Genomic DNA, 12,395 nt, shown 5'->3' on the forward strand with positions numbered 1-12,395 from the left:
CAGTGCAGGTCTAAATGATTAAGTGGCTTCTGGGAAGGTGTATTTATCTTGAGTAGGAAGTCAATGTCAATACATCACTATTTGGACGAAAATAAATATTTGTAAAACTCTAACCATAAAAATTCTTCTATGTATACACGTATATAGGATGTGGAAAGCTATGATCCAGTTTTGAATCCAGTACTGAACCGTGAAGTTCGGCGAACAGGGGGGAGAGTACTGATTACCCTCGGTGACCAGGATATAGACCTGTCGCCATCGTTTGTCATCTTCCTGTCCACCCGAGATCCAACTGTAAGGAATGAGGCACTTGATGTATGAAAATGTGGCGCTGTTGGGGCTGCAGCTGAAGTGACAAAACAGATGGTTCGTTCTCCTTTTGACAGGTTGAGTTCCCACCAGATCTCTGTTCCCGGGTTACTTTTGTCAACTTCACAGTCACGCGGAGCAGCTTACAGAGCCAGTGTCTAAATGAAGTGCTTAAAGCAGAAAGACCTGACGTGGATGAAAAGCGTTCCGATCTTCTTAAACTTCAAGGTATGTTTCTGGCTCTATAACTTTTAGATTCTTGGTGCAGGTCAGGAGACTGAACTTTTAAGGGACTAGAATGTTTCAGGTTTACGTCAAGCACTTCAGAGAGTTTTCCTTTTGAAAGAATGTGAGTACTGTAGCAAACTCTGGATGTTTGATCATTTAAGGGGAATTTCAGCTCCGTTTACGTCAGCTAGAAAAATCTCTGCTACAAGCTCTGAATGAAGTGAAAGGACGCATTTTGGATGATGACACAATCATAACAACTCTGGAGAACCTCAAGAGAGAGGCCGCTGAGGTGACGAGAAAAGTAGAAGAGACTGACATCGTGATGCAGGAGGTGGAGACCGTGTCCCAGCAGTACCTGCCGCTGTCCACCGCCTGCAGCAGCATTTACTTCACCATGGAGTCTCTGAAACAGGTGACCGCGGGGCTGTGCAGCCGGGCTGGGGCGCGCCGCACCTTGTGCCACGAGAGTGTCTAATGGTTGTCCTCTGGTGCTTACTTTCAGATCCACTTCTTGTACCAGTACTCCCTCCAGTTTTTCCTGGACATTTATCACAATGTGTTATACGAGAACCCGAACCTGAAGGGCATCACCGACCACACGCAGCGCCTCTCCATCATAACCAAGGATCTCTTCCAGGTACCGGGCTTGGCACCCGGCTCTTCCCGGGGAGGGGAGACTCAGAGGGAGTTCTTCGGCAACAGCAGTGTTTCCTGCTTTGGTCCAGGTGGCGTTTAACCGGGTGGCTAGAGGCATGCTGCATCAAGACCACATCACCTTCGCCATGCTGCTGGCGAGGATCAAGCTGAAGGGCACTGTCGGGTAAGGCCGCCTGCCCGTCCTAGAGCACCGCACTCGTAGGCTGCCTGCTAGCATTTTATGATAGGATAAACTCTTTTTCCTTCTTTGAGCCAGTACTGCTCTTTTTGTGATGGTAGTAATGAATCTAAGAGACCCCAGCTAATCTGTTGCCCCCTTCCCAGAGAGCCTACCTATGATGCTGAATTCCAGCACTTCTTGAGAGGGAAGGAGATCGTCCTGAGTGCTGGCTCGACACCCAAGATCCAGGGCTTGACTGTGGAGCAGGCCGAAGCGGTTGTGAGGCTGAGCTGTCTGCCTGCGTTTAAAGATCTGATTGCGAAGGTTCAGGCCGATGAGGTAAGTGTTCTTCTGAACAATCCCACGGGAAAAGAACAGCAGTTGCCTTCTGCCAGAAAGTTGGCAATAAGGGATCATGTGTTATGTGAAACCCAGAAAGTTGTGTTTGTGCACTCTCGCATCGGACATCTGATAAGTCAGTCTCAGCCTGTCTGCCCACGAGGATGGGCCCTGCTCTGTGGTGATGCTTGCCCTGTTGTCTCCACAGCAATTTGGCATCTGGTTGGACAGCAGCTCCCCAGAGCAGACGGTGCCCTACCTCTGGAGTGAAGACATTCCTGCAAGTAAGCCACGTCAAGGCTCCTGATGTTTTCATTCTGAACCCAGATGTAAAGTTGGGTTTTGCTGTTTGAATGAAGGGGTGCTTCCCAAAAATAAAAAGTCACAGATTCCTGAGATAAGTATTTCAGTGTTAAAACTTCAGGAGTTGGCTTAGAAGTGGGAAAGCAAAGAATTCCTAATTCCTGTTCCAACTCATGCTTAAAGACCAAGGGAAATAGATGGGAAGGCCTTGCCCAACCTTAGGGGGAAAATGGCTGGTTTTCACTGTGTTCCATGAGTCACTGGGCCAGCCAGACCCCTAGAGGAGGGAGAAGAGGGTGGTCTCCAGCTCCCGGTCCACAGCGGGGCTGCACTTACGAGGATCTTCTTCAGACGTTTCTGAGAATCTTCAGGTGTTGTACCTGCAATGAACAGGTGTCAGTGGAATCATTTAAAATCAGTAACTGCCACAGTACCCGTGGAGACCTAAGCAGTAGGTGTTGTCACAGGTGTGTCCAGAGGGTTCACGGAGACACAGGTGGGGGTGGCAGTTCTCCTGGGGGCAGAGGACCAGAGGAGGTGGTGTGATTTCTGATTTCTGAGGTGTCATACGTTTGAGCCGAGTCTTAGACACTGTTTGCTGAGCGTGGGCTATAGCAAGAACATCCGGCAGGGGGACATCTCAAAGTTTGTGCTCTCACCAAGCCCCCACCCTTTCACTCGGCCTCATTGCAGCACCTATCGGGCAAGCCATCCACCGCCTGCTCTTGATTCAGGCTTTCCGCCCTGACCGCCTGCTGGCCATGGCCCACATGTTTGTTTCGACAAACCTCGGGGAGTCCTTCATGTCCATCATGGAGCAGCCGCTCGACCTGACTCACATTGTGGACACGGAGGTACAGCTCTGGCCCCCTGCAGGCTCAAGTACGTCTCCTCCGCCCTGCCTCCTAGCCACAGTGTCCTAAGGCCAAGTCCCCGCTGGAGACTTTAAACCTGCCCGTCTTCACAAGCCCCACCCACGGGGCTCTCCTCTCTCAATAAGCACACAGTCTGGTGGGATGCTAAGTTCACTCCACTTCCTCTTCTGCAGGTAAAGCCAAACACTCCTGTCCTAATGTGCTCTGTGCCCGGTTATGATGCCAGTGGGCATGTTGAAGACCTTGCAGCTGAACAGAACACGCAGATCACTTCGATTGCGATCGGTAAGCATGCTCGATCACTTTCACGGGCAGAAGCCCCATAGAGTTCATGGTGGGCATTGAAGTCCAACTCTGCCGTGCTGACACTAAGCTTTCTGGCACCAGGCTCGGCAGAAGGCTTCAACCAAGCAGATAAGGCAATAAATACAGCCGTGAAGTCAGGCAGGTAGGCCTGTTTTGTTTTGTCTCAGAATGCCTTGGTCCCCAAAATTGAGACAGGAGACATGAGGCGTCGGCGTGGTTTTCTCTCTGCCTGTGCAGGTGGGTGATGCTGAAGAACGTCCACCTGGCTCCCGGGTGGCTGATGCAGCTGGAGAAGAAGCTGCATTCCCTGCAGCCACACGCTTGCTTCAGACTCTTTCTTACCATGGAGATCAACCCCAAGGTGGGTGGTTCGAAGGTGTGAGGCATTGGCTTTGAATGCTGGTTTGACGTCTTTCTGTTCAGAGGGCATGTGTGGTAGAGCTAAGGCGCACGTGGAACCAGTGGTGAGAGGAGCCATGTCTTCCTCAGGTGCCCGTGAACCTGCTCCGCGCGGGCCGCATCTTCGTGTTTGAGCCGCCACCGGGAGTGAAGGCCAACATGCTGAGGACATTCAGCAGCATCCCTGTCTCGCGGATATGCAAGGTAAAGATCGCAGTCTGTGTAGAAGCCCGAGAGACAGGCCCATCCCTGGGTCCAGGAGCAGGTCTCCCTGCTTCCTGGCGGCACCAGAATGGCTGATGGTGCAGGTGACGGGACTCTCAGCTACAGGGCCAGTCTCCCCTGTGAACAGGTCGAGAGGTACTGTGCCCCGGGTTTGTTTGCAGGGCTGTGACGCTCGGCTCCCAGGTGAGCAGACAGCCCGTGGTGAAGCTCTGGCCAGAACCGGGACGTGGACCCCGGAGTAGGCATCTGGGAACCCTCCCCTCCCGAGCTCGGGCCACCCGAGGCTGAGCAGGGCCCTCAGGGCACCAAGCACAGACCAAGCTCGTGGGAGGAGCAGGGTGATTCTTATTTTGTGCCATAATCCACCTTTTCTGACATTTTTAGAAAACATCTTCTCCTGAATAGTTTTTCTCAACAGTGTCATTGGATCACGACTTTATTAATAGACATTTGGCATACTTTTCTCCTAGCAACAGTATTTATATTAATTTCCTGCATAGTAGGTGCTGGTCTTAGTACGGTCAGGGTGTTCCAGGGTTGGTATGTGGAAAGCTCTTTTTAAAGCTTTGGTTCTGATGGAGGATCGCTGTGTTCTCAGCTAGAAAGGGGCGCTGCTTTCTGATGATTCTGTCCTTGGTAATTTTCCTCCTCTAGTCTCCCAACGAGCGTGCTCGCTTATACTTCCTGCTGGCCTGGTTCCACGCCATCATCCAAGAACGCTTACGATATGCACCCCTGGGGTGGTCAAAGAAGTATGAGTTTGGGGAGTCTGACCTGCGGTCAGCCTGCGACACAGTGGACACGTGGCTGGATGACACAGCAAAGGCAAGTGTGGGCTGTGCCATGCCCGAGAGAGGGGAAACACCTAGAAACGTTCCCAATTATGCTACAAGTTAATGTGCTCAGCTTTACAACCACAGCAGACAGTGGGGAGTCAACTGTTTGATTATAAGGAAGGAAACCCCAAAAGAGGGAGAGCCAGGTGTGCTGATGCCCCCTCCGACCTACACACACGTAATCAGCCTTTCCTTACCCAGGGGAGGCAGAACATCTCGCCAGATAAGATCCCGTGGTCAGCACTGAAGACCTTGATGGCCCAGTCCATCTATGGTGGGCGCGTGGACAATGAGTTTGACCAGCGTCTGCTCAACACTTTCCTGGAGCGTCTGTTCACGACGAAGAGTTTCGATAGTGAATTTAAGCTGGCTTGCAAGGTTGATGGGCACAAAGACATTCAGATGCCAGATGGCATCAGGTACGGGCCTGCCTCTTGTGACCAAGACAGTCAACACACTAGGCAGTTTCTGGCATCGCACGTAACAGCATTTCCACATGTGCTGGTTTTCCAGGCGAGAGGAGTTTGTGCAGTGGGTGGAGCTGCTCCCCGACACCCAGACGCCCTCCTGGCTGGGCCTGCCCAACAACGCCGAGAGAGTCCTCCTCACCACCCAGGGTGGGTACCCCATCCCTCCGGTCCTCCACAAGCGCGCCCTTCGCCTCAGCATTTGCTGGGGCCAGTTTCCTCTGCCCGTTGTGGCTTAGTTGGGCCTCAACTTTCTCCTCCATCAAACCCCCAGCCCACCATTCCCATTACCAGCTGCTCCTGACTCGCTCCAAGGGGAGGCACAGGAAACAATTGGCTCCAGCAGGGTCTTCTCTCAATATAGGCTCCATTCTGGGCAAGATGCTTGATAGGTAAACGAGGTCTGGAAGTTGCATTTAGGCTTTTCTCTTACATTCAGAAATAATTTCATTTTTTATTTTTTAAAGAGTTGAAAAGCACTTGGTATTAAGTGATGTTTTTAAAACGTCTTTTTTTTGGAGTACAGTTTTTTAGAATTTTCCTTTTACGCACACGATATTTTTTTCTTCAAGACTATTCAAGAAATCATCTAATCTGGTGGTTCTCAAAGTGTGGTCTCCAGACTACGTCAGCCTCACCTGGACCTTCTTAGAAATGCAGATTCTCAGGCCCCGCCCAGCCCTCCTGGGTCAGAACCAGGAGTGCTGGGGCCCTCCCTGTGGCTGATACACATGCAAGAGTGAGAATTGCTGGTCTAACCCAGGCTTCTCCTTTGCGGGTGCAGGCCCAGAAAGGATTGGTAGTTTGCCCAAAGTCTCGCAGCTAGCTGATAAAACAGAAGCAAACCATTCATTGCGGGCTGTCTCTTCAGCTCTGTAATGAGGACTCCTCCCTATGGGACTTGTTTTCTGACTGAGGACGACCTTGGATGCTGCCGGATCGTGCCTCCCACTGTGAAGTGGCAGTGGCCCCATAGGTGACCAGAATGAACGTCGGGCTGGTCAGCAGTTGAGAGTTTGAGGACTAGATGCGAGGCAGGCTTCAGTGTAGGAGCATTCTCTTGTATAAGAGCATGTACTGAGACCATTTAGAGTATTGATCAACCTAGGGTGTCACCTGCTGTGACCTGACCTGGCCCCCGTGAGAAGGGAGTGTTTGCAGGGTTTGTCACTCACTGCCCTCTAATAGCAGCTGGGTCCTTATGCATGTGCCCTGATACTGCAGTGGCTGTTACATGAGCGGCACCTGGGGCCAGGGCTAACCGGTTGCCCGAGCTCACGTGCCCCATGTGGGGCCTGAGGTCTTGAGTCCACGGGGTCCTGTCTGCGGGAGAGCTGAGCCGTCACCTCTCCAGGCCAGCCGCCAAGCAGCAGCGCTGCTCTGGAACTGGACTTTCAGCACTCCTGTAGTGGGTAAGGGACAAAGACAGGGTGAGATCAGACACACCAAGGGTTAAACAGAGTGGGGACAGGTGTTTGAGGGGGCAGGTGGTTGTGGGCGGAGTCTGGAGCACAAGGGAGGCTGCCATGTGGTTGAGCGCAGTCCGAGTGGAAGTGGTCACACATTAACATGCACAGGGCCCCTGCCTGGAGCCTGGTGTGCCCCGAGCCCTCCTTCCTGATGCCCTCTGGGCTGCTCCAGCTCCACGTGAACGCGAGAGTCTTGAGGCAGCCCCACTCCCATCTGCACTCTCAGGCTGCTGCTCCAGGCCCAGCGGCCATGACTTGACCTGGTAGCAATTTTTCTGTGTTTGCCACTTCATTTTTCTGGCCAGACCGTTTTCTGTGCTTCAGAAAGGTGAACTTGGTGCCTGTGGGTAAACTCATTATGTGGCCTTTACATTCAAGTTCTTTTTCCCTCTGCTCTCCTGCCCGTCCCCTCCGTTCATCTGCTGCTGGTGGGATCGTGGCCCAGGTGTGGACATGATCAGTAAAATGCTGAAGATGCAGATGCTGGAGGATGAGGACGACCTGGCCTACGCGGAGGCTGAGAAGAAGACGAGGACAGACTCCACGTCTGACGGGCGCCCCGCCTGGATGAGGACGCTGCACACCACTGCTTCCAACTGGCTGCACCTGATCCCCCCGACGCTGAGCCATCTCAAACGGACGGTGGAGAACATCAAGGTGGCCGGGCAGGGAGCTGGCAGGGCCACCCTAGGGGTCCATGCGCTATTGTCCTAGAAGTTCGACTGGGCAGTCAAGCTGTACTTAGTGTTGTCTCAGAGCCCAGGCTCAGGCAAGAGTGATTGACACTTGTTAAACTGGCCAGAAATACTCTCGAAGGTTGTCTGCCTTCCAGGAGCTAGGTAAACAACTCTCCAAAAGGATGTGGCGGCAGCCATGCTTCCTCTTTAGAGAAGTGTCCAGAGCTGCTGTGGGTCAGGCAGGGGCTACGCAGGGTTCTGGCCGGCTTCTTACGAGGTCGAGTCCAAGACAGTAATCTGGTGCAGCTGGGCGTGATCTGGACCGGGTTGTGGATCCTGGGGCTCCTGAGCTTGAATTACTTCTGTTTGCCTCATTCTTCTGCAGAAGGGACCTCTTTCTAACCTCTCTTCCCTTCACCCTGGCCTTCCCTTCTCTTTGAACAATTTTAGGATCCTTTGTTCAGATTCTTCGAGAGAGAGGTGAAGATGGGAGCAAAGTTACTTCAGGACGTCCGCCAGGATCTTGCTGACGTTGTTCAAGTGTGTGAAGGGAAGAAGAAACAGACCAACTACCTGCGTACACTTATCAACGAGCTGGTGAAAGGTGCACTTTGATTGGGACTGAATGAGGTGTTGGTCCTCCCGTGTGCCTGGGGCTCAGCCCCGGGGGCCCGGCCCCGGCCTCACCCGCCCTCGGCAGTCCCCCTCACTGCACTGAGAGCAGGATTCCTGGGGGCCGGCGGCCGCAATTCTTCAGAGTGTTGACAGGTCCCAGGCCAGGCATTTCCTTCCAAACAGACTTCCCTCTGAGAGCAGCTCGGTGCCCTTACCTGGGGGCAGGCTTAGAAATGCCCAAGAACTTGTTTTTATTATATGCTGGTCACTGACGTTTACTAAAATTTTTACACAACTTCTACAGTTTTTAGGGGGGGAGCCAGGACTGAAGAAAAGTGGAGGGGTAGGGGGCTCGAGTCCAAAGGCGCAAGGAGCCCCCAGGTGTCTCCCATCGGCTCCAAGAGCAGGAATTGCTAGTGACACTGAGCCACTTGTGTGATGGGAGTTTGTGGCTTTGGTGTTCCTTGGGAGTCACTGGCACCCCAGACGCAGCTGTCAGTTACACGGAACTGAGCAAAGAACAGATGCAGAGGTGATGGCAGTCCATCCAGGACATGCAGCCGGGGAGAGGGGGAGGGCTTGCGTGTGTGAGCACAGCTGGAGATGCAGGTGAGCCCCAGCAGCCTCAGCCCATCTGTGGGGGACGGTGGGGACTGACGCGCCGGGCCCGCCTGGCTTGCAGGAATCCTGCCCCGGAGCTGGTCTCACTACACGGTGCCTGCCGGCATGACCGTCATCCAGTGGGTGTCCGACTTCAGCGAGAGGATCAAACAGCTGCAGAACATCTCCCTGGCGGCTGCCTCTGGCGGTGCCAAGGAGCTAAAGGTGGGGAAGGCGCTCTGAGAAGTCTGGGGGAGGGTTGGTGGCTGTCCTGGGCTTGGGAGCAGCAGCACCCGGGCAGCTCAGGGGATGAGCACAGGCCAGGTCAGATCCGACAGAATGCGTGGGGCTCACTCCTCACCTGGGGCTGCTTCCTCCCACAGAACATCCACGTGTGCCTGGGCGGCCTGTTTGTACCTGAGGCGTACATCACCGCCACCAGGCAGTACGTGGCCCAGGCCAACAGCTGGTCCCTGGAGGAGCTCTGCCTGGAAGTCAACGTCACCACCTCCCAGAGTGCCACCCTCGACGCCTGCAGCTTTGGAGTCACAGGTGCGTTGGGATCAGAGAACATGCAGACTCAGCGCCTCTGGCTGGGCTTCCCTGAAGTTCCCCTTCCCTGCTCCAGGCCCCACTGGGCCAGCACACGTTCTCACAGGTGGCTGGCGGTCCTCACATGCGAGTCAGAGCTGGGCACTTGGTCCGCCCTGAGAGCCCCGGGAGCGGGGGGTTGGCCTAGCTGTTGTTTCCCTGGCCGATGGGTTTTGGCTTCCTCCTCCCAGGTTTGAAGCTCCAGGGGGCCACGTGCAATAACAACAAGCTGTCGCTCTCCAACGCCATCTCCACGGTCCTTCCTCTAACACAGCTGCGCTGGGTCAAGCAGACCAATGCGGAGAAGAAGGCTAATGTGGTAAGTGGCTCCGTCCCGTCCTTCGTGGTCAGGGAGCTCGGCATAAAGCCCTCCATCACCACGCCCCCCGGGCCCCCGCTTGGCCCAACGTCAACCGTGCGCCCGTCTCCTCCTCGCAGGTGACCTTACCCGTCTACCTGAACTTCACCCGCGCAGACCTCATCTTCACAGTGGACTTTGAAATTGCCACCAAGGAAGACCCTCGCAGCTTCTACGAGCGTGGCGTGGCAGTCCTCTGCACAGAGTGAAACAACACTTTTCTAGCCCCCCTTTCTGTAATAGTAAAATTCAATATTTAACATTTATTCATTATTAGGATGTGTGGAAGGTATGGACTTGTCAAGGGAAGTCGAGGCTTGGAGGTTGGAGGACACTGAAGGCAGGCTGAAGGCTGACGGGAGCGGTGGGAACGGGAAGGATGCTCGTACGTGTTAGAGGGTCGACTGCATGGCTTGTTTTATGAAATAAAACACTAAGCACGGTCTGGCTCCCGCCTCTTCTGTCTTGGCTCTAGTCACGGGTGCTGAGCGCCGCACCCACCCAATGCAGCCACAGCTCTTGAATTACGAACCTGGCAACCCCTTCGTGGACACACCGCCAGCCAGCCTGCCTAGAAAAGCTCTGGCCCATCCTGGGTCACATCAGCACCCGCTGCGGCCTGACTGCACAGCCGCGCTCTTGGTGCCTGGGCTCGGCCTACAACCCTCAGGGTGGAGCCTGGGGCACAGGTTGATGCCCTCATGTGGCTCTGCCACCCAGCCCGATCCCTCCTGGCGCAGTTGTTCCCGAAGTCCTAGGCTGGCGGCTGGCTCGGCTGACTGCTTGCTGCACACCGTAGTGATGGGCGTGTCCTTGTGGAAACAGGTTTCTGGCCTGCCTTGCAGTGACCAGCACGGGCCCTGTGACGGAAACCTGTTCGTCCTGCTGCTGGGCCACCCATGACCCGCCCACCAGCGGAGCAGTGCTGTGAGTGGGACTGAATGGATGCTCAAGGTCCACCCCCCACCCCCCCAGGGCCTGAGAGGAGAGTCAGAGCCGCCTCCCTACCCAGTTCTGGAATACTCCATCACAGATCCCTAGGTGGCTTGATTGCAGTGCAAGGCTATATTCAGCTGACACTGGGGGCCTGTTTTAAATGTTCTCTGAACCAGTAAAGGATTCTGGGCATTTCTGTGGTGGGAGTGCTAAACAGCACTGCAGACTCTCCCCTGAGAAGAGCTGGCGCCAGGCCCTGGTGACGAGGAGAGTCCGTGAAAGGCCACGTGCTAACCCTTGCTCGCCCACCCTGTTTACAGGTGAGGTTCCTGAGCACAGAGGCTAAGGGGGCACCAGGTGAGGATTCCGGAGCCCAAGAGAAGGGCCACCATCTGTAAACCCTGATGGCCCAGTGGAGGGGACACAGCAAGCTCCGGAAACGTCAGGGGAGCTGCCTCCAGGCCGAAGGGAAGGACCCAGCTACAGACACCACTGAGACACTCCACCCACCTTCCGCCTAGGGGACAGGGGCTAGGACCGCACTCCCCTGGTCGAAGGCTTCCGAGTGGACCCCATGGGTCAGACTTACTGCCTCCCACCGGACACCCATGGGCAGTGCCTGGTGCAGGGCCCCCTCAAGTCACCCCCATCCCACCCCTACCCTGAGCTCAGTCCATGGGGCCTGAGGAGACCCCTACCTCTGGGACCACCCACTCACCCTGCAGTTGGAGTGTCAGGCTGGACACTGGCCCCCAGCCCAATTTGTCCTCAGGACAGAGCTGTCAGAAAGGGGGCCTGGGGGGACCGGGGGTGGGGGGGGGCGGGCAGGGAGGAGGGGTGTTGAACAGAGACCCACCCGGGGCAGCTCCTCCACCCACCCCATCCAGGGCCTCCTGGAGGAGGAAGGATCAGCCCCCTCTGGGCGGACTCCCCTCTTACTGGACCCCCTCTCATTGGGACATTGCAGGTCTGGGCCTACAGGTGGCGGCCATGCGCTGCCACGGACTCCAGACGTGGGAGGAAGGGAAAGCTCAGTAAAACCAGGGAAAGGGCACAAGAGCCACCCCACCTGTTCTTTGTAGGTTTTACCACGTGAAGACTGAGCCACGGAACTGCTCACAACTCCAACTTCTTCAACAGCCTGGCTGAGGACAGAGCAGAGGGTGCTGCGCCTAGGGCCCAGCGTAGCTCCAGGAGACTCAGCTGCCCAGCTGCCCTCTGACCCCAGCCACCCTCCTGCGCCTTCACCTCCATCTCCACACTAATTTGGGCCCATTTGTTTCATTTAAAAAATTTTTTTTTTTTGAGGAAGATTAGCCCTGAGCTAATATCTGCTGCCAATCCTCTTTTTGCTGAGGAAGACTGGCCCTGAGCTAACATCCGTGCCCATCTTCCTCTATATGTGGGACGCCTACCACAGCATGGTGTGCCAAGCGGTGCCATGTCTGCACCCGGGATCCGAACCGGCAAACCCCGCGCCACCAAAGCAGAACTTGGGCACTTAACCGCTGGCGCCACCGGGCAGGCCCCCTAAATATTTTTATTCGTGGTCTGACCATCAACTCCAAGAGCTGGGCCCCCCAGAGGCAGCTGTGGTGAACACCTGTTGGGGGAGTGAGGGCAGGACGAGAACCACAGCAAAGACTTGGTCCGCTCGGCAGTCCTAGGACTTGACTGTGAAGCAAAAGGGGAAGAAATCCTCTGGGATTCAGTGGGGTGGGCTCCTGAGGGCCACAGGGGCCCTTCCTGAATCGGACCCCACTTTCAGCAAGCGGTGGGTACCCGGGTGTTATTATTTGAGACATAGAAAAAGGGCCAAGAGGGCCGGCCCCATGGCTGAGCCGTTAAGTTCGCACGCTCTGCTTCCGTGGCCTAGGGTTTCGCCAGTTCAGATCCTGGGTGCAGACATGGCACCGCTCATCAGGCCACGCTGAGGTGGCGTCCCACATGCCACAACTAGAAGGACCCACAACTAAAATATACACAAGTATGTACCGGGGGGCTTTGGGGAGAAAAAGGGAAAAAAAAAAGGGGGCCAAGTG

At 55.2% G+C, this 12,395-nt stretch overlaps 1 protein-coding gene and 1 long non-coding RNA gene across 2 annotated transcripts in view; both read left to right on the forward strand.

Annotated features, from left to right (window-relative positions):
• Positions 1-9,862, forward strand: part of DYNC1H1 (dynein cytoplasmic 1 heavy chain 1) — a 69,950-nt gene extending 60,088 nt beyond the window's left edge. Inside the window, exons 58-78 of the mRNA XM_001491194.7 lie at positions 148-294; positions 387-537; positions 699-952; positions 1,043-1,177; positions 1,266-1,360; positions 1,522-1,696; positions 1,905-1,980; positions 2,693-2,853; positions 3,048-3,159; positions 3,262-3,322; positions 3,418-3,541; positions 3,670-3,783; positions 4,459-4,629; positions 4,842-5,059; positions 5,154-5,257; positions 7,022-7,233; positions 7,704-7,857; positions 8,551-8,693; positions 8,852-9,020; positions 9,251-9,378; positions 9,498-9,862. Coding sequence (XP_001491244.3) covers positions 148-294; positions 387-537; positions 699-952; positions 1,043-1,177; positions 1,266-1,360; positions 1,522-1,696; positions 1,905-1,980; positions 2,693-2,853; positions 3,048-3,159; positions 3,262-3,322; positions 3,418-3,541; positions 3,670-3,783; positions 4,459-4,629; positions 4,842-5,059; positions 5,154-5,257; positions 7,022-7,233; positions 7,704-7,857; positions 8,551-8,693; positions 8,852-9,020; positions 9,251-9,378; positions 9,498-9,626 — 3,033 coding nt within the window. The 3' untranslated portion in view covers positions 9,627-9,862. The remainder of the gene's footprint in view (positions 1-147; positions 295-386; positions 538-698; positions 953-1,042; positions 1,178-1,265; positions 1,361-1,521; positions 1,697-1,904; positions 1,981-2,692; positions 2,854-3,047; positions 3,160-3,261; positions 3,323-3,417; positions 3,542-3,669; positions 3,784-4,458; positions 4,630-4,841; positions 5,060-5,153; positions 5,258-7,021; positions 7,234-7,703; positions 7,858-8,550; positions 8,694-8,851; positions 9,021-9,250; positions 9,379-9,497) is intronic.
• Positions 9,863-10,242: 380 nt separating this feature from the next.
• Positions 10,243-11,557, forward strand: LOC138920531 (uncharacterized). The gene is made up of 3 exons (XR_011431881.1): positions 10,243-10,344; positions 10,674-10,710; positions 11,436-11,557. It is a non-coding gene; the product is annotated as an uncharacterized lncRNA (long non-coding RNA).
• Positions 11,558-12,395: the final 838 nt, after the last annotated feature.

This window comes from Equus caballus, chromosome 24 (genome assembly GCF_041296265.1).
Source record: "Equus caballus isolate H_3958 breed thoroughbred chromosome 24, TB-T2T, whole genome shotgun sequence".
In the NCBI taxonomy this organism is placed as follows: Eukaryota; Metazoa; Chordata; class Mammalia; order Perissodactyla; family Equidae; genus Equus; species Equus caballus.